At 47.5% G+C, this 25,331-nt stretch overlaps 1 protein-coding gene across 1 annotated transcript in view; it reads right to left on the bottom strand.

The window, feature by feature from the left end:
- Nucleotides 1-2,116: 2,116 nt before the first annotated feature.
- Nucleotides 2,117-25,331, bottom strand: part of NTRK3 (neurotrophic receptor tyrosine kinase 3) — a 207,081-nt gene continuing 183,866 nt past the window's right edge. The window contains exons 16-17 of the mRNA XM_083870824.1: nucleotides 6,068-6,226; nucleotides 2,117-3,218 (exon numbers count right to left, since the gene is read on the bottom strand). Coding sequence (XP_083726950.1) covers nucleotides 3,033-3,218; nucleotides 6,068-6,226 — 345 coding nt within the window. The 3' untranslated portion in view covers nucleotides 2,117-3,032. The remainder of the gene's footprint in view (nucleotides 3,219-6,067; nucleotides 6,227-25,331) is intronic.

The raw sequence follows: 25,331 nt of genomic DNA, 5'->3' as shown, positions 1-25,331 counted from the left end.
CTCGGTGTCACACTTGGCTCCTGAGCTCACCTCGCTCTTGTGACAGTACAGAGAGGTGGTGAAAGGGACAGGGTGGTGGTGCTGGGGAGGAGGGGAAGGAGGAAAGACATGAGGAAGGAAGGATGTAACTGCTGTGCAGCTGTGATGAGGGAATCTCATCAGCTGGGAACCAGTGTCTGTAGGTGACTTCATTGTGTAAAAGCCCATGATATTGGCCAAAAAAGAAATGAGAGAACGGGAGTGAGAAAGAGGGGTGGACAAAACTGTGGCCTTGCACAACCTGGCACAATGCCTGGGAGTCACAAGAGCAAGAAACCACTTGGGGTAAGAGACAGGCCACCCCAGAAAAGTGTTTTCTTCTGGAGATGCTGGACAATTAACAGCCATTACTTGTTCTCTCCCTGTGCTGAATCTCCAATCCTTTCAGCCAAAGCAGTCTATACAAAAAAGGAGCCAGGCTGGGGCCAGCAGCCTTTTAACCAGTCTTTTCCTCTTTCAAAGTTGGACCTAAGTAGGCAGGATATCCTCTCCCAAAAGAGCAAGATCCTGCTTTGGAGAGGCAGCATGGTACAGAGCTCCTGTGTGGACTCCTGGTGCTGGCCCACACCCTTATCTGTGACCATGTCACCCTTGGTGATGCTGCGAGCACCTGGTGCCTGTTCAATGGCAGTCTGTCCAGGCCCCACTAGCAGGAGTCTGTCCCACTAGCCCAAATCTCTCTAACAGGCAGAGGAAAGTTGTGTCCTTACTCCCACATGGCTACTGCCACCTGCCACCCATCATTTCCCACCCCAGGCTCTCACTGCTCATTACACAAGCACAGAATAAACCCACAGCTTCTGCTTCCACCACAGTCCTCCTTTAGCAGTGTCCCCAGCCTCTATCTGAAGCCATCAGGTCCTGACAGTGCCATGAGTGAAAGATATTGATTGTCAGGAGACAGGGGGGATGGGGAGAGGATGCAAGACCTTCCCTTTCAGTGCAAGCCATAACCAGTCACCTAGCTCCCCTTGCATCCTGGACATGAATATTACTCTGGCCATGGGGAAGGAGTCAAGATCCCTTTTCTGTCCCCTCTTCCTCCATCTGCATTGCCTTCCACAAGTGCCACATCCGAGCAGGCTATTTTTGTGCTGGCAGTTGTTGCCTTCTCAAAATTGCCTTGACAATGCCTGCGCCGCCCGCTCCCTGCCTCCTGAGAGCAGCTGCCAAGCTGAGGTTCCCCCTCATCCTCCATTATCCATATGAAAAAAAAAGGCCCAGAAAGGTTTTGTATTCTCAGCCCAGTCCGTTCAGGCAGGATTCAGCATCTGAGTGAGTGTTTCCCCAGGTCGGGATTATTTTCCACTCCGGGGAGATCGGCCGCAGTGAGGATGCTGCTGTCTCTCCCTCCCTGTCCCCAGCACCCCCTGTTGCTGCCTGTCAGGCCTTTCTCCTCATTGAGATGCAAGGCTGGCCGCTGTGGCCATCCGCTGAGCCGTCTGCTCCTGAAGGCACCTTCCCCTCCTTCCCCCCTCCTCCCGGGGCTGCCTGTGGAGCTATTCTTCAGCCTCTGCATTTCACAACAGCTCAAAGGCAGATGCATCAATCCTTTCAGGGGATGGGGACGTGAGGAGAATGGCAAGGGAGCTGCAGGCAGGTGTTGGTAGGTTCCCAGCCATCTCACAAGCCTGGTCCCCCTCCCTGTCCCCCGCTGGCTTGTGCCTGAGGCTTGGGCTGAGGCATGGGGCAGGAATGGGGAAGGGGAGACGATGGGGGGGAAGAGCTCTGGGATGTGCTGACCCCACAGACATCCCCAGCAGGGTGGCAGGCGTGTTCCCAGCTGTCTGCACCCTGTAGCCTCTCCCCCGTGCGGGGAGCAAGGATCCAACCCTGCTCACTAGAAGTTTACACCGGGGGCCAATTTGGCCCTGGTGCAGACAGCTGAGAGCAGGGGAACAACCCCACGGCCACGAACAGCCACAGGGGCGGGGAGGAGTGGGGCTGTTCCTCCCAAAGCGACGCCTGCACTGGACGCCCTGGGTGAGCAGCACTCCTGTCCCACACCCTGGAATGGGTTGGGGATGATTCGGGACTGGGTCCCCAGGACCCCCCCCTGGACTCCCCCTTTGGTCCTGCTGCTCTCCCAGCACTGGCAGCAGCCGGCACAGGGCACAGGAGGGCTGGGGCAGGAGCCTGCAGGGCGGCTGCTTCCCGGTGAGTGTTTTACCCGTAGGTGCCACAATCCTTTGACTGTGTGTTCAAAAGCCTTGAGTCTATACATTTAAGAATCAGCAAATTAGAAAAATTGTCCTGAAATGTTGGAGGGAGGAAAAAGGCAGGAAGGCAGAAAAGGGATGAGGAGGGACTAAGAGGAAGGGGTTGGTAAAAGAGAGTTCATCCAGGGGCACTGCCCTGGCTTTGTGCCCATCACCTGCGGGCTGGCAAGGAGGAGGGAGGCAAGGACGAAAAGGGAGGACTGATTTCACACATTCAGTGCATATCATACAACCAGGGCAAGGCTTTCTTCCTGGGGCTCCTACCCAGGGTGGCATCACTGCTACAGCCAGTCTAGAGCCTTGCCCAGCAGCCCGAACCATACTCACAGCAGGGTTACATTTCACTGCTTGATTGCTCGGGGGAAAGATACCTTCTCCTTTCCTTCTCCTTTTTTTTTTTCCTTTTTAATTATATATATATTTTTAAGTACTTTTTTCTCCCTTTTTTTTTTTGTTTCTTTTTTTTTTTTTAATATAGTCTCACAATTTTCTGTAACAGCAGCTTCTTTCTGTATTGGTGTGGAAGTTATATATAGAGAGATATCTATAAATATATATAAGCCAAAACTGCCTTACAGGTTGTTGTTCTGTGGGATTTTTGTTGGTTTGCTTTTTTGTTTTGCTTTTCTTTTTGTTTTCAGTGTTGTATGTGTAGCAGGCACTTGAGTTTATATGAAGATGTTTGCTTGGGAGCTGAGGGGCAAAGGGTTTGGGAGGGGGAGAGGGAAGGAAGGACGGGAGGAAGGAGCAGGGGTTTCCAACAAGTGGCCACTGCTAGCCAAGGATGTCCAGGTAGATTGGTGTGGCCTTGCCCAGAGCATGGAGGATCTTGTAGATCTCCTTGATGTTGAGCCGTTGCTGAGGTTCCCTCTGCCAGCAGCCCAACATGATGTCGTAAACCTCCTTGGGGCAGACTCGCGGCCTTTCCAAAACTCGGCCTTGGGTAATGCACTCAATGACCTAAAAGAAAGAAAGAAAAGAAACACTGAACACCAGCTGGGCAGTTCATGGAGGATGTCCTGTCCCTGATGCTGCCTGGCTGTTGTGGCACCATTCAGTGAATGGGAGAACTGAGAAGCCAAATCTCAGACCTGCATAACCTCTCTTTGTTGCTAATGATAATTTTACTGTGAAAGGTTTGTCTTCAGCTGCATTTTTTCAGATCCCAAAAACCTTCCCTGTTTGGCACCTACCTACCTCAATGCACTCTCCAAAGAGGAGGTCACAAGCAAATGAAATAGGTTTTAGTTTATGATGTCAGTTTTTCCTGCTAAATGAAGAAGGAAAAAAAGTCTTAAAATCCCCAAAGAACGGTAATATTTTGCACAGCTGAAATTATATTTTTCTTGTCTGAAAACCAAGGGTCCTTTCCATCGCAAAGCCCAGGAGAGGTTTATAAGGAAGAGTTCAGAGCATCTTTTCCTACATACTGCTCCTCTTTCTGACATAGAAAAGCAACTATAAGAATGAAATTTCATGTCAAATCACATCTGTGAAGGAGAAAAAAAAAATTTACAATGCTATCACTCTGTTTTGGGTCACATTGATGCTGCTAATGAGAAAAATGTGAGGTCCTGGATAACAGTAAAGTCTCTTCCGAGGGATGCCATTGGAAAGAACTCCCCTAAGGGTCTCTCTGTGTATTGTTTACTGGAGGAATGAATGAAAAGAGAAAGGAAATATGAGTTTCCAGAGAGCTGCTATTACTGCCTGGCCTCCTTGGTTGGGGTTGATGAGTCCCAGCATTGCGGCGTGCGAGCGGCCTGCCACGCTCTGCAGATAAACACCAGTCCCAAGCAGTGTGTTGAGGGAAGCCACCCAGCAAGAGGTGTTTGGAGTTTATCATTTATGAATAGTAATGGTCCCACCACGCAGCTCAAGGGATACTTATCACTGTGCTGTTTGCATATAAATACAGAGGGGAGAGATTAGGACCCGCTGAAAGAGAGGAGAGTGAGACACAGCATGAAGAGAAGCCTGCATTACCACAGAGCTGCTGCCTGCTCACTGCGGGGAGGAGGTGAGTTACAGTTCTTGTCAAGACATCCTGGACATGCACAGGAGCCCTGTGCTGGGCTCTTTCTCTCCAGGGCAAAGGAAAGGCGGGGAGAGAAGTAAATGGACTGGCTGAGTGGTGCCCTGCCTTGTTCCTCTGCTCAGAGAGGGTTTCTCCCAGCCTTGGAAAAAGCTGCTGAAAATGTTGTGGGAGTATGAGGCCATGCAGGTGGCACAGGAGGGAGTGGGCATCCCAGCCTTGCCAACAGCCAGCAAGGGTGATGCTAGGCCAGCCTGGTGCTTGCTCCTGGTCCAGTCCTGGCAGCCAGGAGCCTGGCACAACCTCATTGGCCTGTCCCTCCATGGGTTCTGCCTCTTCACAGGGCTCTGGCACTGCATCTGGGCTGCCACAGGGACTTGCTCTGATGCCACACCACCCAGGAGCTGGTGGAGGTGTCAGTCTTCTGCAGCCACATAGGTTCTGCCCATCCCTCCACAAACTGTGAAAAATTAGACTGATGAGAGCTGATGTGGGTCCCTTCCACCAGGATACTGTGGTCAGCAGGCAGAAAGAAGTGGATACACCAACAGGTAAGGAAAGATGATGTTTTATCCCAAGGATGGTAGCAAACCAATACACCCTCAAGTTTAAGGGTGGCTGTTTTCAGCCCAACTGCTCTGCAAAGGAAACTGAGGCAGAATGCACAGGCAAAGCTGAGCTGTCACACTCCAATGTGCCTATTGCCCATGTTCAAGCTCCACGTGCTCATTTGCGTCTGTTTGTATTTACCCTCGCAGGGAAATGCAAGAGCAGCTCATTAAATAGCGTGACAAATAACTTCTGTCTCTGTCGATTCCATTGTTTGTGCCTCTAAAATGTTTGCGTGTGCTACTTTGGGATATACAGTCAGGCCCCATTGAGCACACGAATGGGCGAGTATTAGAGCTGTAAAGCAACACCTTGGATTTGCCATCTCTGCAACTCACTTAATTAAGGGATCTGTATCCAGAAAGCAGAAAATGCACATTTTTCATTACAAAAGGTGAAATTTCTGAAATCCATTAGATACACAGTAGGATAAAAATGTTCAAGGTTCCCACACACTGCTATGTCAATGCATCTTTTTCCTCTTCTATAATACCTCCTGCTATTCCAAGCAAAAATCTTCCAATGCGTTTCTGCTGATGTGCCTCAAACCTCAGCAGTGACACTCTGCTAATCCCAGCCAGCCTTCCCTCAACATTTTTACACTACAGCCCTGTCCTGGTGGGCTGCAACTTTTGCTAGTCAAAGAAATAACAAGGGCAAACAAGCTCCATGGGTTCCACCCTCAGTGGACTGAGGAAAACCATATTATAGATATCCCAATGACAAAAACCCCAAGGAAATGTGCCACATGCAATATATCAGGCTTAAAACAATTTCTCACAAACTGGAGCCTGCAGTAAGAGCTTTAGCTACAAAAGGAGAAACCAGGGGAAAATCAAGGCATGACTTAGATCCCAGCAGTAATTTGGGTATCCCCAGTTCTGGCAGCACCCTGAGAGTTTATGAGATATGACAGATACGTCAGGAACTTAGCAGCAAGGGGCTGAGGATTAGCCAGTACATGGCTTTGGCAGAGCTCTTTGATTCCTGCAGGCCTCAGTTTTCCCAGCTCTTAAACTGAGATAATGACACTTATCCTATGGCTTCACCATGGGAGTGCCAAGGAGGGGACCATCCATGCACGAATTTCTTTGCAAACAACCTGGAAAGGAGAGAAGGCAAAAAAAATACAGTTTTCAGCTGAGGTGTCTCATCACTGTTGTACCTCTGTGTTTGAGAGCTGGAACCAGGGCTGCTTCCCATATGTGAAAATCTCCCAGAGGATCACCCCGAAGCTCCAGACGTCACTCTCTGTTGTGAATTTCCTGTACATGATGCTCTCTGGAGGCATCCAGCGGATAGGCAGCATGGTGTGTCCTCCAACCTGGGTGAGAACAAAGGCACAGGGAAATCTGAGTGGTGATGGTCCTGAGGAAGGGGTCATAGATTATTGATCTAATTATCTAATTGGCCTGGCCCTATGCAGGATACCCCAATAATCACACCATGTGCCTGAGAGCATTGTCCAAATGCTCCTTGAGCTCTGCCAGGCTCAGAGCTGTGAGCACTTCCCTGTGGAGCCCATTCCAATGCCTGCACACCCCACATCAAGTCAGCCCTGACATGATGCGCACAAACTCAGGACCTCCCTGTGAACTACAGCAACAAGGAGCTCTTCCAAAAAGCTGGGCTGGCTCCTGCCTCCCCTACCACTCACAGATTTACCACCAATCCCACCTGGTTAACAAGACGCATAGGGAGTGAAATGTATCAAGATAAATTACATCCTCTCCACCCAAAATGGGCTGGTAAGGCAATCAAATGCAGAATGCCAAGAACATACTCCAGCCCTACAGTCTGGTGAACCTGGACACAAAGCAAGGGTGGTCAGCAAAACATTTCAGAGCTTCAATACTCTAAGACACCCACCAGAGATACAGCATGAGGGCTGCCCTCTTCAGAAAGGTTCTCTAAAAGCCATGCTCAGGCATCTGTGCACCACCTAACTGCATGAAAGGTTTTGCATCACAAAAATGTGCTACAGACCTTTTCAGAGAGTGCTTTCCACATGTAAATGACTGCAGGGCCACACTGCAAAAGTTGGTCAGTAGGTAAAGAACGGGCTCTTCCAGGCAGGGATATGCCCATCACTTAATGGAGGAGGGAAAACCAGCCCCTTTGGAGAGTTTGGAACTGGAAGAGCCCACAGGTGAATAAAATTGAGGTATTCCAAGACAGGGAAAGACACTTCCTCACGTCAGAGTCAGCCCTTCTGTAAGGCACATGAATCCAGCAGGTACACAAGAGGCTTGCAGGATACATGCAAACAGTTCCAAAGCAGATGGATTTACCTTTGGATTTACTAGAGATTCCTAAACAAGTTTCTCTAAGCAGGACAAGTTTTTTTTCTGTTTTGTTCTTCTGCACAAGAAGCTCCATCTGTGGGAAAACAGCTAATTGCTATGACCAACCAGTGCTGGAAGCAGCAGGGCTGCAAGTCTCCACACTTGTTTCTGCTGAGGGTAAAGTGTCTGAGTCTTAGCAGTGATGAGAAAAGTACTTTCATGGAGCTGCTTGGAAGACTGCTTGTCTCATTAGGGACACCAAAAAAGCAGTGCTAATAACTTTGTAGCACTGCAGCTGAATCAAACAGGCAGAAATCTTTCTGGTCCTACAAAGGATGAGGGGAGAAGGTATCTGCTATGCAGGATTCCAGCATATGTGTGCCTATTCCAAGTAATGAGATTGTTGTGCTCGCTCGGATGAAAACATTTCTTTTGCAAACATAAAGCTCTCCTCTGAGCTGCCAGTTTTTCCACAGGTTTTTTTGACTGATTAAAGCAGAACTAGTGTGGGGAAGGGTCAGTACAGGGACACTGCAGTGCCTGGAAGCAAGAGGGAGGTGTGTTGGAATACAGTGTGAAAGGGGTAGGATGCTCAGCTGGCTTTCTGCATGGAGGGGTTCAGATTTCTGTGGGGTTTGACAGAATTTAGACTCAGGTTTACAGTATTGTACTCAAAGGGCTGCAGACCAGCCCTTTCCCTTACTCTAAAACAGACCCTCCCCCAAAAAAGAGTATTTTAAAAGTCTCAGGAAGATCTTTCTTCCCTGAGTGCAGACGCCTGAAGATAAAAGCTCATTGCAGCTCCACACCTCCTGTTTAGAGGAGGCTTGGCTGGCGTGTTCTCAGCTTGCTGCTCTGAACTCCCAAGAATGTTCCACCGTAATGGAAATGGAAATGTGCTTTTCTTTGTTTGTTCCTTCGAAACCCTGGCTGCAAATTTAGCTCTTCCCTACATTCCCATCTTTTACAAGTTTCTACCCCTTCTTGCAAAGGGCTCTGAGGAAACATTATAAGCAGAACAGGACATACATCAAAGTTGCTTGTTGCAAAAACTCCTTTGTGCTAATGCTTATTTTATTCTCCTTTAAGTAGCACTAACTCTTCAGTTTTCCAGCAATCTCAAAATGATTACTTGTTGAAAAGCTCTCTGCATTTGCAATATCCTGAATCTTGCAGGATCATTTGGGATTACAGGTAGTACAATGTAGTGAGCACAGTTAACTCCCTTTTGAACAGGTCTTAGAGCAGTTCAGAACGTGTGAACCCTCAGCTTACACAGACAGTATCACAGCACCACTGCTCAAATGGGAGGGTCCTGATTTACACCGCTCCAGGATCTGACCCTGAAAGCAGAGCAGAGAAGCCAGTGATGCCATCTCAGTTCTAATAAGCTAAAATAAAGTCAAGATCTTATTTTTCCCCCTCTAGACACACCCTGGTGAAGATATGCCAGCAAAATGACATACGCAGTCAAGAGCTGTCCCAAGGATGTGACAACACAACCTTGGCTTAGCTCATAGGTTGAAGTTCAGGAACAGTCAAAGCATTCCTCCCAGCCATGTGAGACACAGCTTTTACTACAAATTAATGTGGTAATAACTAATAATCAAATTAATCTGGTGAAGAAAATTCAAACAAGCAATGCCCAGAAATTTGTGGATCCCAAAACATGGCCCAGAAATGAGGTGTTCCTTGCAGAGGTATCCTTTGCATCGCAAACAAGGTGCCACATTTTTGACAGCAAAGATTTAGCCTTGCACTTACCAGCCATAAGCAGAACAGGCATCAATTAAACGCTACCATAAACCCACTCCAATGTCTAACCCAGCACGTAAGGCTGACTATTACACTTTAAAGTATTGCCTTCGACTATCCCTTACTGCTTCCCTTGCAAACTGATTAGGATTAAAATTCCCATTTCACAGATGAGAAAACAGATGCAGGAAGGCAGGGAAAGGCCCTGCTCTGAAGCTGTGCAGTAAGTGAACACCAAGTCCTCCTGGTCTCCAGTCAGCCATAACCTGTTATTTGATGATGTAGCAAAATGATTTAGAGCTGTGCACAGAGGGATTGTGCTAGTGATGCCACAGGAAGCAGAGTGTGTCCAGGGTGACAGAAATCCTTTGCATAACATGTAGTGATTGTGAGCTGTGTTCTGCCACTGTAGACTGGCATGTGATTCCCACAGCCACATACTTGTTTTACAGGACCAGCCATTGCCAGAAGCATAAAAGCAAAATGATGCTATTAAATCAGGCTGAAAAATAGGGTGCTGTTTTCTTCTTTTGCAAAGCCAGCTTACAAGGCATATCCTTGGCTTTGGAAAGAGTCATTATCATGCCCTTAGGGAGAAGGTGAAAGTTTATTTCTGCCTCTACTTGCTCAAAGCTGGGTCTAGCAGGTTTCAGAAATAAGTGACCATGCAGGACTGGTGTTTGTTAAGAGCATGTTACTTCTGAGATGTCTCTAAAACAGCCATGTCGTCTTCCCACACCATCTTCTCCATTTCTCTTGGGAGCTAGGGATGGGAGAGCCCTGCTAACGGGTAGGCTCACCTTCCCCAAGGGTAAAATATCCTGAAACAGTGGCATTACAACATCTCTCCTGGAGACACTCCATAGCTTGGAAGAGGGCTCTGCTTGCAAGCAAATAAGACAAGTAAATCCTCTTCTGCTCCCCTCTTTAAATCCTATGATGCTGCCAAGCTTGCCCTTTCGCCTTGTTATTTTAATGCTTCACAGACCTGCAGACTGGCCTCTTTATCCCATTGCCATGGCTGTCTAGCTTTGTTTGACATTTTTAGCTAACTTTCTCTCCCTAGATCAGCTCCCCATGCCCACACTGACACGTTATTCCCTCTGCTGTGCTCTTTCCTTTCACAATGCTATCCTGGTAATAAATAGAGCAATCAGTGCACATCCTCTGAGCAGCCAAAGTTTTCTTCCTCTCCATTTCAAGATCACAGTATCACCTACTCCATTCCATCCCTTTCTAGTGGATGCTCCCAAGGGCATGATCTGATCCACAGCCCTGTGTTTCTGATACTCCAGGGCACCTGGCCCTTGCTCTGAAGCCTCATTACACATCCAAGCCCCTGGACTTGCAAAATAGCCAGCCACTCCCTCTGAGCAGCTTATTGCTGGATTAGATATGAACCTCAGGGAGCTGGGGGAGGTTCATGAAAGGCCAGCATTAATGGCCATTAGGGAGAGAGATAATTACTTAATGCTAGTACAGCACTTTGAGGATGTAAAGCTATATAAGTGCTATGTACAAGTAGTATTATAAGGCTTGAGGTTTGTCTGCTACCAAGGAAAGCTGGTGTCTGGGGGAAAAGTTCTCCTTGTCCCAGCTTTCTGAATGACATCCAGCTGATTAGGAAAGGAAAAAATGACATGTTATCCCCCGGTGAGTCTGACAGTACAGCAGCAGGTACTGAAGCAGCAGTGTTCAGCATAGACTGTAAAATAAATCCACAGTTTGGGCCACCAGCAGAGATAACCTGGAAATCAAAACCTGAGTAGGGCTGAAAATTCATGGAAATTTGGGACTGGTGGGAATACAGATTCTAGCACATGAAAGGCAGCTTTTGGTGGGAAGCACTGTTTTTCTCTTTCCCAGCTCACATACCAGTACCAGGGCTGTAGCCCAAAGCTGCATTCAAAGGGGAACCACTGAGCCATCTTTTCTACACCCACAGCTGGAAGGCACCTCCGTGGATCTCAGCTCGGAATGGGATTTGGTCTCCAGCATACTCTTAGACTGTGTCTTATTTTTCTTTTTGTGCAGTTTCCTTTGCAATGTTGAAATAAAAAACAAACAAAACAAAGAAACCCAAACCCAAACAAAACAAGCAAACAAAAACCAAAAAAATCCCAAGCCCAGTGCTTTTGGTCATTTGACATTTGCTTTCCAAGGCCATTTGACATCTTTCCTCCTGCTTCTGGCATATTGATGGAGCTTCTGCTACTGCCTTGGGAAGATCACAAGAACCACCGTAGGTGTCTTTGTATCGCGCAGCATTATTTGAACTTCCCATTTTTGTGCAGGAAGAGGAGACATTTGAGTTTATAGAAAATCACATAGCAGACGTGGAGACCTTGGCACCATTCCTCTCCAGGAAATTCCACTCAACGCTCAATCCCCTCAACCTAGCGATAAGACACACATTCTCTGATTGCCATCTCTCTTCCTGCTGCTGTAGGTAGGGGTGACATGGGATCTTGTTTCATTGCAGACCTGGATGCCATCCCAGGCTGGACCACACCAAATCATATGTCCTTTAGAGTTCAGCACTAGGAGCTGGGTGATCCAGCTCTGAGCCTTCCCCTAGCAGCCAGCTGTAAGTCCCCATCAGGACATGCTGATTCCTGCTGCAGGCAGGATGTGTTGTTAATTCAGCAGCTCTGGACAGCTTTGTGTGAATAAGAGCCACAGGTGGCTCTCAGGGTCATCTGAGAGGATGTAAGGACAAAAAAACTAAAAAAGGCAATGAAAGCAAGAAGGAGGAAAAGCTGCTCTGTTTGGCTAAGTTGAGCTCTTGGAGAACAACAAACAAAACTGCTGTAGATTGTGAGTCAGTGTTTGTCAGTTCAGGTTGGGGTACAAGGAGGTGACTTCTCAGGGTGATGCAAAGAGCAGCACATTCCCCTGGCTGGGGATCCACGAGGAGACACTCCTTCCTTGCCTTCAGCCTGAATCCAGCTGCACTGAGAAATTTTTCAGATGTTCCAGTATTTTGCCTCTGTGAGTCCTGACAGATTCCTGGGCACCTTTTACAAAGCAGAGGGATTAACTCTGACATGCCAGACAGAGCTGAGCTTTGCTGCACCTTAGCTGTCCCCACTTCATGGTTTCAACTGTCACCTCAGTAGGCTCTTAAGTACCCAAGTAGTTTAGATCAGAGGTTGCTGGATTTAACTGCAAATTATGACTGGATGTGATTCCCAAGTGCTTTATCTGTAATTTCCTTTCAGCTTATCCAGGAAGAAAGGTCTTAGCTATATCTGAGACTGCACCATTGCCAGAATTACCCTGGCCTCCAAAAATCCCCAAGGTGTTCTCCTGATGGAAAGGCATCATGAGTTATGGCTGCACCAGCCCACGGGCTGAGCCTCTTCTAAGTGATTCAAAAGCCATCACAGCCCTGTCCTTGCCTTCACCTCTTGTGCCTTTGCAGTCACTGCTGCCATAGCCAGTGCTGAACGTGAGATTAAACAATCAACAAACACAAAAAATCTCCCATCAAACTTTTCAACTTGACTGTGTTCTCACCACACTCCACTCTCTGGGAACAGCAGGTGTGATGCTCTCACAATTCTCACTGGCTACACCAACCATCTCCTCCATTGCAGGCCCTGGCAGTGCCACAGCAAAAGGCTGGCTGCCTGCCTCCCTGCAACCAAAGACATCCCACGGCAGTTTTCTAGGGATTTTTGAGATTTACAGAATGCACAAAGCAACCTGGAGCTGTTTCTCCTACTTGCGTGGAGCTGTGCTGGCTGTCCCAGTGTGCCCAAGGAAAGGGACATGTTCCCTGCCTGCTGCTAGAGGGGAGAAGATTGGATTTACCCAGAGAGAACATGGGAAAAGGAACCAAATGTCCCTGCCATGAGGTGATGTAAGGAGCCAGATGGACTTGTTCAGGAGCAGGAAACACTGACCAGGCAGGGTTAATGTGAAACCGAGAAAGGGGTGAGAGCTTCCTGCTGTCAGTAGGACTGTTTGGCAAGGGACTGTTTGTTCCCCCTAGATGCACATACTGTGTTTAAACATGAGTCTAAAAATAAAACCTGCCATTGACATTGTTTTTCCTTACTTCATTTAACAATCTAGTTGCTTTATGACCTGTAATTCTGAATCACGTTGAATCAAGCGGTGTAATTTGCAAGCAGGGCCAGCGGCCTTTCCCCCCCTACCCCTCATCCCTGCTCCACTGAGTGTGTTTTAATCCCACGGTTTTCAGCATTCCTAATGAGCCATTAACAACCTGCCAATTACTTATGCAAATGAGGGAGGGCAGGCATGGAGGGGTGGCCGTAGCTAGAGGTAAATTCTGCTACCTCAAAGCGGTCTGAGATAAATCACTGCTGCTCTATGAGCTGCCTGTGCCCAAGAGTCCTCTCAGCCATCCTATCTACTGTCTAAAAATGCCAGAGGTAATGCAGAGGATGGTTAAGACAAAGGAAACCGAGGAGAAATTGCACATATATTTTTAATTATGTTTGCCAATAATCTGCTTGGTGTGCACCTTACTTACAACTCATTCTTCACCTTTTCTTCCCAAAATTCGAACCAGCTGCACTCACTGCTTGGAAACAGCTGCACAGTCAGCCTGCAGAGGAATGGCCAGTTCCATGTTCATCTGAGTAAAAGCTCCAGAAGCCAAGATCTCCAACACCAGATACAAACTGTGAGGAGTCCCACCCATGCCCAATTCAGCTGGGGGGTTGTAGGAGCAGAGGACATGTAGTTGGTAAAACTTGTAGTAAAGAGGTCACTGAGGACACCACCAGCTCCTAAACCCTTGTCCTAAAGGTTGTTTGCTGCCAGACCCTTCCCAGGTGGAGGAGAGGTGACCAGCCTGATTCCCTGGGCCACCTACTGAGAGCTTCTTGTGGCCCAGAAGGACACAGCCCCACACTAAGAACTCAGAGGGCAAAGTGGAAGTGCTGGGGAAGGATTCTCTGGTCAGCTTCCCAGGACACCTGAAGTTCCCTGCTCAGGTGTGGGTGGGCACTGGGCAGCTGTGGGTCTGTGTGTGCAGGTGGTGGCCTCTGAAGTTCCTTTGCATCATGGGAACAACATGATGGGCACACATCACAGCCAGCCAAAAGCTACCTTTCTTATGGTCGCTGCCCAGATAACAGCAGAGGCTGGGAATGCCACTAAATCTATTCAAACTACAGCCTCAGATAGTTTGTCAGGCACTTTACAGATTTACCAGTTGTCTCCACAAGGCTGGAGAGCCTTCCATCAGAAAACACTTTGTTAGGACAGGCCTGCTCAGAGATATGTAATACCCATGAGATAATGCAGCTCTCTGCTGGTTCCAGCTTTAAAGGGGATCTGGAGTCTGCAAAGACTGCTTGTGCCAACAGGAACTGTCCATGAATGATCTGCATTATCATTTTTCTGGGAATGCTACAAAAAGTGTTTAACAGCTCAAAGGCTAATGAGATAGAAGTTAAATTAAACCATCACGATGCAAGAAACACGTCCTTCAGGATTCTGTTCTTTGGTGATGCAAAGAATGAAAATCAACCCAGTTTCTGGCTTTGGGAAGGAGGAAAAATATTTGCCCAATAAATCTTAACCTGGTGGTATAAAAGCCAAGTCTGAAAATGGCCTGAGAAATGTAGCTTAGGAAATAGCAGCAATAAAGAACCTGCATGTGTGATCACTCCATGCTGAAATGCTTTCAGATGGATATCTCATCATCTCCCTTTCCATCGTGTCTCTCTCTCTGTCCTGCCAGTGCCTCCCCTCTGGGTTACCAACAACACTCTCTTTGTCTGCAGCCAAAGCCATTCCTGACTGAGGACTACACAAGATGTAGATAAGGCTCCATTACTTCTGGATAGTGGATAATCAGTTCAACTGCCTTAGCATTAATCATGATAATATTCAAAATTCATTAGGCTAGATTGTTTGGAAATCTATTTCTTGTTAATGTCAGATTCGCTGAGCATCGGCCTGGCAGCAAACAGACAGAAAACTGATACAAGCCAGGGCATGCCACCTCTCTATGGAAGCATTCCCTTTTTTTATGTGCAGCTAGACTGTGATGTGGCAGCTCCTGCCTGGTTTGTGTTTTGTGAATCTTGTCAAGAGCTGTAGAACACCATGAGCACACCATGCTGCCAATATGTTGATCAAGGGACAACTCCAAAAATATATAGCTGCATATATAGTATACAGTTAATAACATATAGAACAAATACTGTGGAGATTTTAAGGGGGAAGGCTAGACACTCAGACCTGCACCCACAAATCTTAATGATTTTGTATCTAAAACCTGGACAAGCAACCCAGAAACTCCTATGGTCAAGCATGGTATGGAGGTACAAAAATAGAAAGTATTTTATAAATTAAAAACAGTTCCTTGCTTTCCTGAAAACTTACAGCACTTCAGATAAAGCATGAGGTCTTACTGCTTTACCAAGATGAAAACCTTCCAGGAATAAAATAGCTGGATCATTTCTTGTAGCCACTTTTGTGTACCAGTTGAGGATTCCTCCAAACAGTGCGCTTCCTAATGGTCTATTTGACCTGTTTAAACGTTTTGGGTATTGTTGCTTTTCTTCAGGTGTGGATTCTCACCCTCCAGTTGAATAGTGGTTTCTCAGCAGGGAAACATCACAGAAATATAGACTAACATCAGAAGATACATAGGCTTTCTCTCCTAATGAAGGCAGTGCAGGCACAGATGGCATCTCAGATAAACACGCTGAAAGCCGTGTTAGAATAAAGAGCTCATCATCGGAGGCTGCAGTGTCACACCTACTAATGATGTGATTAAACTCATCTGTGCCACTGGGAAAGCTGTGCCAGCTCTGGCACTGCTGAATGAAACGCTGCATTTCATGGCAGGGCAAACCCCAACCTGCACCTTCACCCTCCATCAGTCAGAACACTGTAGAGACACACTGGGGATAGTGATGTTCATGGCTAAACTTCCTGAGACATAAACTAGAGGAAGTTGCCATGGACATTTCCTTTCTGTGCCTTCCTCAAGCATCCCTGTCCAAAGCTGGTGTGGCAAGCAGGGGAGAGGCTGCAGATGGTGACAACAGCCCAAAAGGAACAGGCACAGGAGAGGACAGTGACAGCATCTGTCTGGGCCTCACTGTCATGGGGGAGCAGCAATGGCACCAGGAAGGGGAAGAAATAAAACCACCAATAGCCAAAATGGTGACATGTGCAGATAGTGAGGTTGGGGTAGGGCTGCAGGATTCTGTTGGAAAGCAAGCTAAATTTTAAAAATTTGAAGGAAACAAGCTTTGCATTCTCTTCTCTATTTTCCAGCTAAGACTTTCTGTGCATTGAAGTTCCCTCCATTCTCTATCAAGTTGTCCAGATGCCCTTGAGTAAGACAGAGCTGCTGCAGTCCCATGAATTTCAACCACTGTGTTAAAATTCTTCCTCCCCACTTTATATAGCCAGGAGCATAAATAAATAAGCAAACCCACAAACACAGGAACCTGGTTCCCAGATGCCATTAGAGCCCTCGAGCACTAAGTGGCCATCACAGATATCACCAGTTGCCTTCTGCTCCCCTTCCTGCAGCCGGGCAGAGCCTCCACCCCAACCAGCCCCGCTGGGGCCATTGCACAAACCCAGCACCCGGTAGGACACATCTGACTGGCTTTGCCCTAAGACAGGACTGCTCTAAGACAGTCAGCTCTCCAAACAGGCCAATTTTCCTAGAAGAGTCTCTAGCCACCAGCTCTCCATTAGGGTTAGCCACAAGTGGAAGGACGGAAGGAGAAAGTGAGTCTGAAAAACCGCTAATGTTCTGCAGTGTCAGAAAGGATGAATGACCCCTGCAGACATATGCTGAGCAGACAGGACAGTCCTCAATTATGTCACTGCTGGAGCATTTACTTCAAGGATGAACGTGACTACAGATGCTGGGTTTAAAGCTGTGACTGCTTTTGCTCCCCTGAATAAGCCACTCTAGACCAGGAGCGTTAGGGGTGTGTGTGCCCCCGCAATGACATGCGTCTGCCGAGGAAAACGCTTCACAGGGGGAGAGAAGAGCTGAAAAAAACCCCATTAAATTTCATTCTTCTCTCTTTCCTTTGTGAGAACAGGCCCTAAAGGATTTGCTAAGGTATTGATGGGTGTCAATCCATATATCCCAGTGAACAACTCACAGCCTCCCTCAGGAAATCACAAACACATCTTGCCTACACGATGGAAATTTCCTGCTTGCCACACTGATTTTCCCCACTCTCATCCTCACTGCATTATCCCTGTGCTAACTTCTATATACTTCTCTCAACATCTTCTAACCTTCAAGCTCACAACTTTGTAAATATTTGCAATCAGGCAGCACATCTCCCCGCTCTGGTCATTCTTTAGACAAATTATTTACATACAGTCCTTTCTGTCCTCATTAATCAATGGCTTCACACTGTCTTTGTTTTTGCATCACCTCTTCAGAAGCTGTTGACTGTATGGATGCTCCTTGTGGGGCTGAATTGGGGACATGTGACTGTGTAATAAAAGAGTATTTAAACTAATGATTGCTGTAGAGACACACACTTTGCTCTTTAACATGGGTTCTTTACATGGAGGGCCTCAGAACAGCATTTGTTTCACTGGCTCATTGAAAGCCAGAAATTCTAGGGAGCTGCCACCAAAAAGAGACTGTGCTTGGCTTGAAGAGGACATGCTTTATAAAGACAAAATGCAACGTGGCCTGGGGCGGGCACAATCTCACTTTACAGCACTACTTGCTGTATATTGATCAGAATGGGCTTGGTGCTTTATTAGCCACTCAAGAGATGCAATGAGCTGCCACTGGAATTTGTGCTTGATAATCAAAGGCATTTGTCATTCTTCCAAATGCTCTGTGAGTAGGTATTTGATTTGAGTGCACATGAGAAATGGAGGAGAGAAATCTGGAGCAAGAGGCATTGTCCTGATCCACTGCAGCATCCTCCATGGCTCCATGGACACCATCCCATGGGATGGTCAGAGACATGGACAGCATCTCTGGCTCAGCAAAGCCCTTCACCACTGACAAAACTGTCCCTGGTGACACTTGAAGAGCAAAAGCCTTTTGCCATTCAGCTGCCTGACACATGGAGCTCCCTCTCAGCCCTCCTTTCTGCTTTGGCTTTCCTGCGTTTCCTAGACAAACTGCTCTGGGTTTTTTTTGCTCCCTTCCTCTGACAGGTACAGGTGGCCTTGCTACCCTCTCATTGCACCTCCCCCAGTTTGAATTTTAAACTATTTAACAGCTTTAAATGCACCTAATGAGGCTTCAGCCTGCACTTTGCTGCCATCCCTCTGCTTCTCTGGCACCAGGAAGAAGAGAGGTTTGGAAGCCTATCACAGACTTCCCTGCGTTGGAGGTCTAATTACACAGTAACTGGTGACCTTGTAAGTACAGGGTAATCTGCTGTGTAATACCAGGGTAAGTGATCCCAGTACTCCTGTCTTCTCCACTGCAGCCTTCCACAGAGATGGAAATGCAGCCATTTAAATGGTAATTAATCTTTGAACCATCTGACACTCACCCAAGGTGTGAGGAATACCCAGCAGAAGCCCACTGGCTCTGTGCAGGACAAGGGACTGAGGAGCCACTGCTCTGGGAGTGTCCAGTGTCACCTGGCCAAAGCAGGGACTACCTTGTCACCTGCCTCTCTGGGAGCCAGCTGCCAGGGACACTGGGAATGGGCTGCTTTCTTAGAGCTGGATGCAACTGTCTCCTGCCTGTTAGGCAGCAGTTATTTGGAGACACAAATCCAGAATCATCTGCAGGAGGAAGGGGCACCATGGGCATGTGGATGCCTGAGGGGAGCAGGCACCTGTGCTGTCAGTGGAAGCAGGATGGAGCCAGAGGTTCTGAGCAGTTCAGCCATGATGGGGATGAGCTGCCTGCAGCACTTCCTTACCCTCACTGCAAGGGTTTGTAAACACTACCAACACTTTCCTCTGAAACCAGCCCAACCATCCAGGCACACCACCCTGCAAAACTCCAGGAAAATCAGCCAAGAGATCCATTTTCTCCCTCCCCACTGTGAGATGCATTTCATTCCCTCCCATGTTAACAACCTGCTGCCCTGGGGCTGGGGGTGTCTGTCTGACCCCTGCTATCTTCATGGCAACCAAATATATTTGCATTCATTTCAGACCCACTGACATCATTCCCTCTGAAGACCTGCAGTTTTTTATGGTAAGCACAGTAATGATTTTCAGATTATAGACTAATAAAATATTTTAATTTGTTCAGCACATTAAGGTGGGCACTATATGATTATTATGACATTTAAATAGTGCTTAAAAAAAAAAAAAAAGAAAAAGGAAGGTGACAGGGTCTGCTTGCATTTTTTTCCAGGCATGAGCACTGAAATAGAAACTTAAAATCCCACACGTGGGTACCGAGATCAGCTCTGATACCTTCCCTCTGTGCCTGTTTCCCTTGAATACCTGCCAAGTTAAATAAGTAAACATGGGATTGCAGTGTCCTAGTTCCAAACCTGGTTTTGGCAAAGGAGCCTTCCTCCTTAGTCACTCTGGCCATGCTCTGCAGCAGTGGCCTGAGCTAAGCACCATCTCCATGTGCCATTGGGTCACAGCTGGGCTGGGTCATCACATCTGATGGGTGACACTGAGCTTTTACACTTGAGCCTGTACTCACCAATTTCTCCTCTCTGTATATTCATTGTGTATTAAGATGAACTAACTGGACAAATCATGGGTTTAGAACATCCCATCATTTTCCTGGCATGCAACGTACTCTGCAGACTGCTGCACCCACCACCTTCCTCTGCCTGGGTAGCACTAGCATGGTCTGGAGTCAGTCAGACTGCACTGGATAATGCAGGGGCATTTTGGAGGGGGAAAGTTGCCCTTGAAGCACTATGGGTTGATATGGAATTCCTTTCCTCTGGATATTCCTTTCCTAATGTGCAAAACAGGACAATGACAGTCTACCCTTGGAAGTGTTCAAGACCAGGCTGGATGAGGCTTTGAGCAACCTGGTCCAGTGAAAGGTGCCCCTGCCCATGGCAGGGGAGGGGGACAAGATGTCTCTAATGTCCCTTTCAATCCAAACAATTCCATGATTTTGTGAATGCACTGACTTCTCAAAAATGCTGCTCAGGTAATGGCTTGTACAGTGAAGCTATAAATGGCAGGGAAAAGCCTGTCAGCAAAAGGAAAAAAAACTAGCCAAATGTTTAGCTCAGCATTAGTTATACCTGGCAAGAGAGACAGAGGGTTACACAATGAACATGATGGCGAAGAATAGCAAAAAGACTCCTTTGTTCTGTGAGTACTTTTGCCTTGTTCCTCTCCTGGATCACTCAGGCTTAACGGCAGGCGAGTATGTGGAGTCTATTCTACAAGGCAGGGGCAGGAGGGAGCTCAGGCCTCCCCATTTTATCATTACCTGACCTTGCACGTTCTCTTTTGCAACCTCAGCATATTTTTGTGGTGAGGGTTTCTGGGTGGTTATTTTAATAAAACTGTGTAAAATTTCTTGCTTCTATGCCAGGTACCTGCTGTTTAACAAATGGGCCATGACTAAGCATAGACTGGAAATCAGGGGCAGCTACAATTTAAAGCAATGAGGTTCTGGGGCTGTCTTCTTCCCCTTAGGAGCACATTTGATAGCGGTGCTTGATTATGAAAAGGATAAATCTGATATGATTGATTCAACAGGGGATTGGATTTGATGATCCAGGGAATCCCTTCCAGATCTCTTTGCTCCTAATGAAGTAATTTTTCAAAGGAGTTTTTAAGGGAGTGGTGGGGATGCAGTGCTCTGCTGATGGCAAACAGTGGTGAAGTGTGTAGGTGCCTGATGATGGTTAGTGGGTCTCCAACCCCAGATTTAACCAAGTCTCATCAACAAGAGGGTGGAGCAGTTCTCTTTCCTGGTTCTACCAATCTTGAGCAAACCAGGCAGAGGTGGGTGCAAGGATCCTACCTGCTTCCTTCATTTTCCAGCCACTGAGGACACCCAAAATTCACTCCCTGTGAACCAACACCTCAAATGTCTCAGCTCACAGACTCTCAACATATTCCTAAGGTACTTACCTGTTTCCCAACACTGTAATGACTGTCTCCCTTTCAATCTTATTTTCATGTGAATCTCCTTGGTGAGCACGAATAGGGATCACTCTTTAACAATGGCAGAGGCACAGGAGAACTAATGGAATTTTCTATGGTGGCAGAGGGCATCAGCAGCAGGGAAGGGACCTAGTCCAGGTCTGGGATCTCACTCCTGGATTCTTCTCCCTGCACCTGGCTCTGCTCTCCCTCTCAAAACAGGCATAGCAGAGCACAAAGCAGTTTTCAGCCCAAGCATTCACTGATCTGAGATTCCCATCCTTTGTCAAGCCCTGGAGGCTGAGCTTGGAGTGTTTGAAGGTACAGGGCAAGGTTTTTTCAGAAGTGATGTCCAGGGAAAATGATAATGTTCTTTTTTCCCCCTGAGTAGTTTTAATTCTTTAATTCCTACTTTCTAATAAGATAAAATGCTGTGATTTCTGCAGGATCAAATGGTGCAGGATAAGCTAAAGGAGTTTATTAATTAACAGGCTTTTAGAGCTGGGAAAAAATAATAAAAAAGGCAACAGGGTGGTAGATAATAGCTATGAATACTGCCCCAGCATCACCTGCCATGACACTGCAGCCAAGGAGAGGTTGTCATGTTAGTGCTGGGCATGGCATTCTGATAGCAAATAAAAATTATAAATGAGAGGGTAAGGCTTTCTCTCTTCAAAATGTGGTTATTCACAGATGTGCTACATTTCTCCAGGGCCTGATCCCGCAAGTAATACCAGGTGTAGCACTTCTGTGCTCCTTTGGTTTCCCCAGGGATTTCTTGGAGCAGTGAGTGCTAGGCCCAGTGGCAAGTGGTTGCAAGATCAGATTCATAGTGTGCCAAGCATTTTGAATGAAAAGAGCTATAAAGAAGTCACATATTATTATGTCACATTGCAAAGGTCAACCCCAGTATCTGTTCTGTCATAAGGACATGATTCAAAGGCAACAAAATAGTGTCAGGGCACAGGGGAAAATAATTTTTTTAAAACTGCCTTCAGGGCCAAGGATACAAAATTACATCAGTGCTTAGAACTAAATTCCCATCCACACCCCACAATTCAATTTTGGCTCAGGAAGGCATAAGAGTAACAAAATCACCTTTCAGTGGCAAATCTTATCTGCTGACATATCCCCTGCAAAATCAGCAATATCTAAACTCACACTCCCACTTGGTTCTGGCAACAGTCAGGAAGTGCCAGAGCCTTGCTTTGTCACAGACCCCAGGAAGGATTTCTGTAGGGATTCTCTGGAGCAGGAGGAGTGGACCTGACACTGGTGTGGGACAGCTCATCCTGCATCGCCTGGGCAGGAGCAAACAGCTCCCTCACAGTGCCACAGGGAGGCTGGGGTAAGTGGACCCAGGTGATCTATCCCAGTCATACTTTGAAAATGTTTATGCCCATCTCTGGGACTGCTGGCTCAGGGAAGCTGTCGGGAAATAAGGTGTGGAAGCCATCACTTTCCTGCCTTAAACTATGAGGGATCATAGCTGCTCTGTGCAGTGTCTTAGGGTGGATTGGCTCCATCCACTTCCAAAATGGACTCAAGCAAAGACTCCCTAACTGGATCAACAGAGCATTTCCTTGTGTGCCAGCAGAAAAATCCCACAGGACAACCAAGTTGGATGTTTGCTGCTTTCTCAGGCTTCTGCAGCTCAGCCTCAGCAGCCCTGCAGCTTCCTGGAGGAGAGTTGTGACAGCTGGGGACACTGAGCTGAGGATCCTGCAGTGAGCACCAGGGGATGCTGGCTTTGCTCTGTGGGAGGGAGGGCAGGGTGAACCCTGTGTCACCAACCCCCTGCAGGTTCACACACCTCACGTGGCTCCCATCAGCCACACCCTTGGCAGAACCAAACTCCTTTGCTCTGTCAGAGATTCCAACTCACAGCAACCCCTCGCTGCCTCTCCCCTGGCCAAGGGATGGGAGCAGCAGTGGAAAGTGTTGGGTGACATCCACTCAATCACAGCTGCAGACACTCGGTCAGACACCCAGAGTGTGTCCAGACCAGCACGCAAAAGGCATCAGGGCTGGCATGTGACAATCCAACCACTCAAATGGTCTGGCCCATGCCAGTTTGACTGTGCAAGCAGCTCTAGAGAGGACAACACAGGTCGGGGACAGTCCCAGTGAGTAGTGCAAATGCCACCCTGCTTGGAGGTATGGGGTAGTTTAGCTGCACAAACCATGCTGTACTTGCTGCCATCAGAGGCCAAGGACAGCCCACACCGTTCACTAGTGCAGACACAGCCTGGACACCCACAGAGGAAGGTGGTACTGAGGACTTCTGCATTCATCCCATGTTATCTCACCATCCAGAGAAGCCCCAGACAGTGGCTATAGTAGAAACGTGCGCAGTTCCCATCACAGACAAGAGCCCCTTCACTGCCAAACGCACAAGACCCGACCTATTCCCAAATCCACAGAACCCCAGGAGTCATTTCATGCCCAAGCAGCACCAGTCCCCCGTTTCCAGCTGCCCCAGGGTTGGGGATCCACTCACTGTTGCAGCTGCCGACGGTGCCAGTCTCTGTCGCTGCCACGCTGCGCTGAACTGGCCCTTCAGACGCGGCCCTTCCTGACAGTGAATGGGGGAAAACAAGGGGAGGAGACAAACAAAAGAGAAGGGAAGGGTCAGAGAGGGAGGGAGGGATGGGGGGGATGAAGCAAGGGGACAAGAAGGGAAAGGGTGTGTCTTTAACTGAACCAAAAGTCTTTCGCTGGCTGCAACATCCCAACACTACACAACCTGTGCTGTGAGGGCATGGATCAGGTGAGACCCTCTGGCCCCTGTGACAACCACTTCACACCCCACACAATCACCTGCACCAGTGCAGAGAGAGGGTGAGCTGGGCAACAGTCAAGGGGGACTCAGCCTCCTCAAAGTTCTTGCACTATGAGGCCACATAGAATGGTCACACAGGAGGTCATCCCTTGAGGGACCCAGAATTCTTCTCTAGACAAGAGAAATTTTAGGATGCTTGAGCAGTTCCTCTGTATCTGGTACAAGCATCCTGCTTCTTGCCCATTCCCAGCCCTCCTAGGCATGGTGCAGGGACTCATCTGCCTTTGCCAGCAGAGTAAGGCCCAGGTCTGATGTCCTCACTGAACAAGTTTAGGCCAGCCAGAGTTAAGGGTATTGTTGGCCAAATGTCCCAGTGAAGCACCTCACACAACACCCTACACTGGTCTAAAAGTCTTTGTCTCATCAGTACTGTCGCAGGTTGAGGAAGAAAATACTTTATCCCACAGCTTCAGATCACCCACAAACCTGCCAGCACTCCAAGTTTAGAAAGGGACAGGGAAAGAAAAAATCTGGGGCAGGAAATACAGTGCTACATTTTCCTCTGCATCAAAGTAGGAAAGATTTGGGGAATGAGAGAGAGGAAAAGAGGTAGAGATCTCAGTGAGCACATTAAGAGTGAATGACAGGCATAAAGTCTGCTGACTTTCCAAGGAGATGTTTGTGTTCCCACTGGGACAAAATCCCAAAATGGAAAGGCAGTTGGCGAACAAGGTTTGGGGATGCACTTCTGGCTGTACTACTGAGGAACTCAGGATGAGACCAGCCTGGGGAATACCCAAAATATGGCCTCAGGGTGTGTCCAGCTGGTCATTGCCCTGGCGCCTGCCCACCCTGTACCAGCAGTGGAAACTGAGCTGCTGAACATAGCTGGCAGCTCATTCTGCTTGGGGAATTGCCCATTGGATGACTGACTCACCTCCCTTCCCAAAAAGTTGAGGTAGGAATTGTGAGGAGAAAGGCTTAGAAAATTGTTTCATGCTGTTTGTTTAAATTGCCTCTGCATTACAGTTGGGGAAAAACAAAAGAGAAGTCTATGCATAAAACTGCATCCTAAAGCCAGCTGTGGCAGAGGCACGGATGTTGGAAAGAAACAGAGCAAATGAAGTCATCCAGCAGTGGGGAAAAAACATCAATATAATATAGTGCAGAACAAAGCAAATTCTACCTCAAACACAGAGCTGAAAGGGAAACATCTCCCTCTGTCAGATCTATTAGCATGCATTTATTCCAATAACAAATAACTAACCTGGAGAGTAACCCAAACCTGATTTATTTCTCCATCTAAGTAAATATGTAGAGGCAGCCGAATTTGAGTGTAAAAACCACTGATCTCATATGTTGGGTTTTTTTTAATATGTTGAAAAAAATAGGAGTGAAGTTTCTGCCTTGCTGCCAGGGGATGCTGGCAAAGCATTTGAGCTATAGATATTGTATCTTGTCACTAATGACTGCAGGGAACTAAAAGGGATTTGGATTTTTTAATGCTTCACATTAATTGATAATTTGGTCTCAGAATCCACAGTGGAACAGAGGATTTGCTATATTGGATCTGT

The sequence above is a fragment of the Zosterops lateralis genome, assembly GCF_965231275.1.
Source record: "Zosterops lateralis genome assembly, chromosome: 13".
Lineage (NCBI taxonomy): Eukaryota > Metazoa > Chordata > Aves > Passeriformes > Zosteropidae > Zosterops > Zosterops lateralis.
The sequence above is the reverse complement of the archived record's forward strand: the minus strand, read 5'-3'. Positions and strand labels throughout refer to the sequence as shown.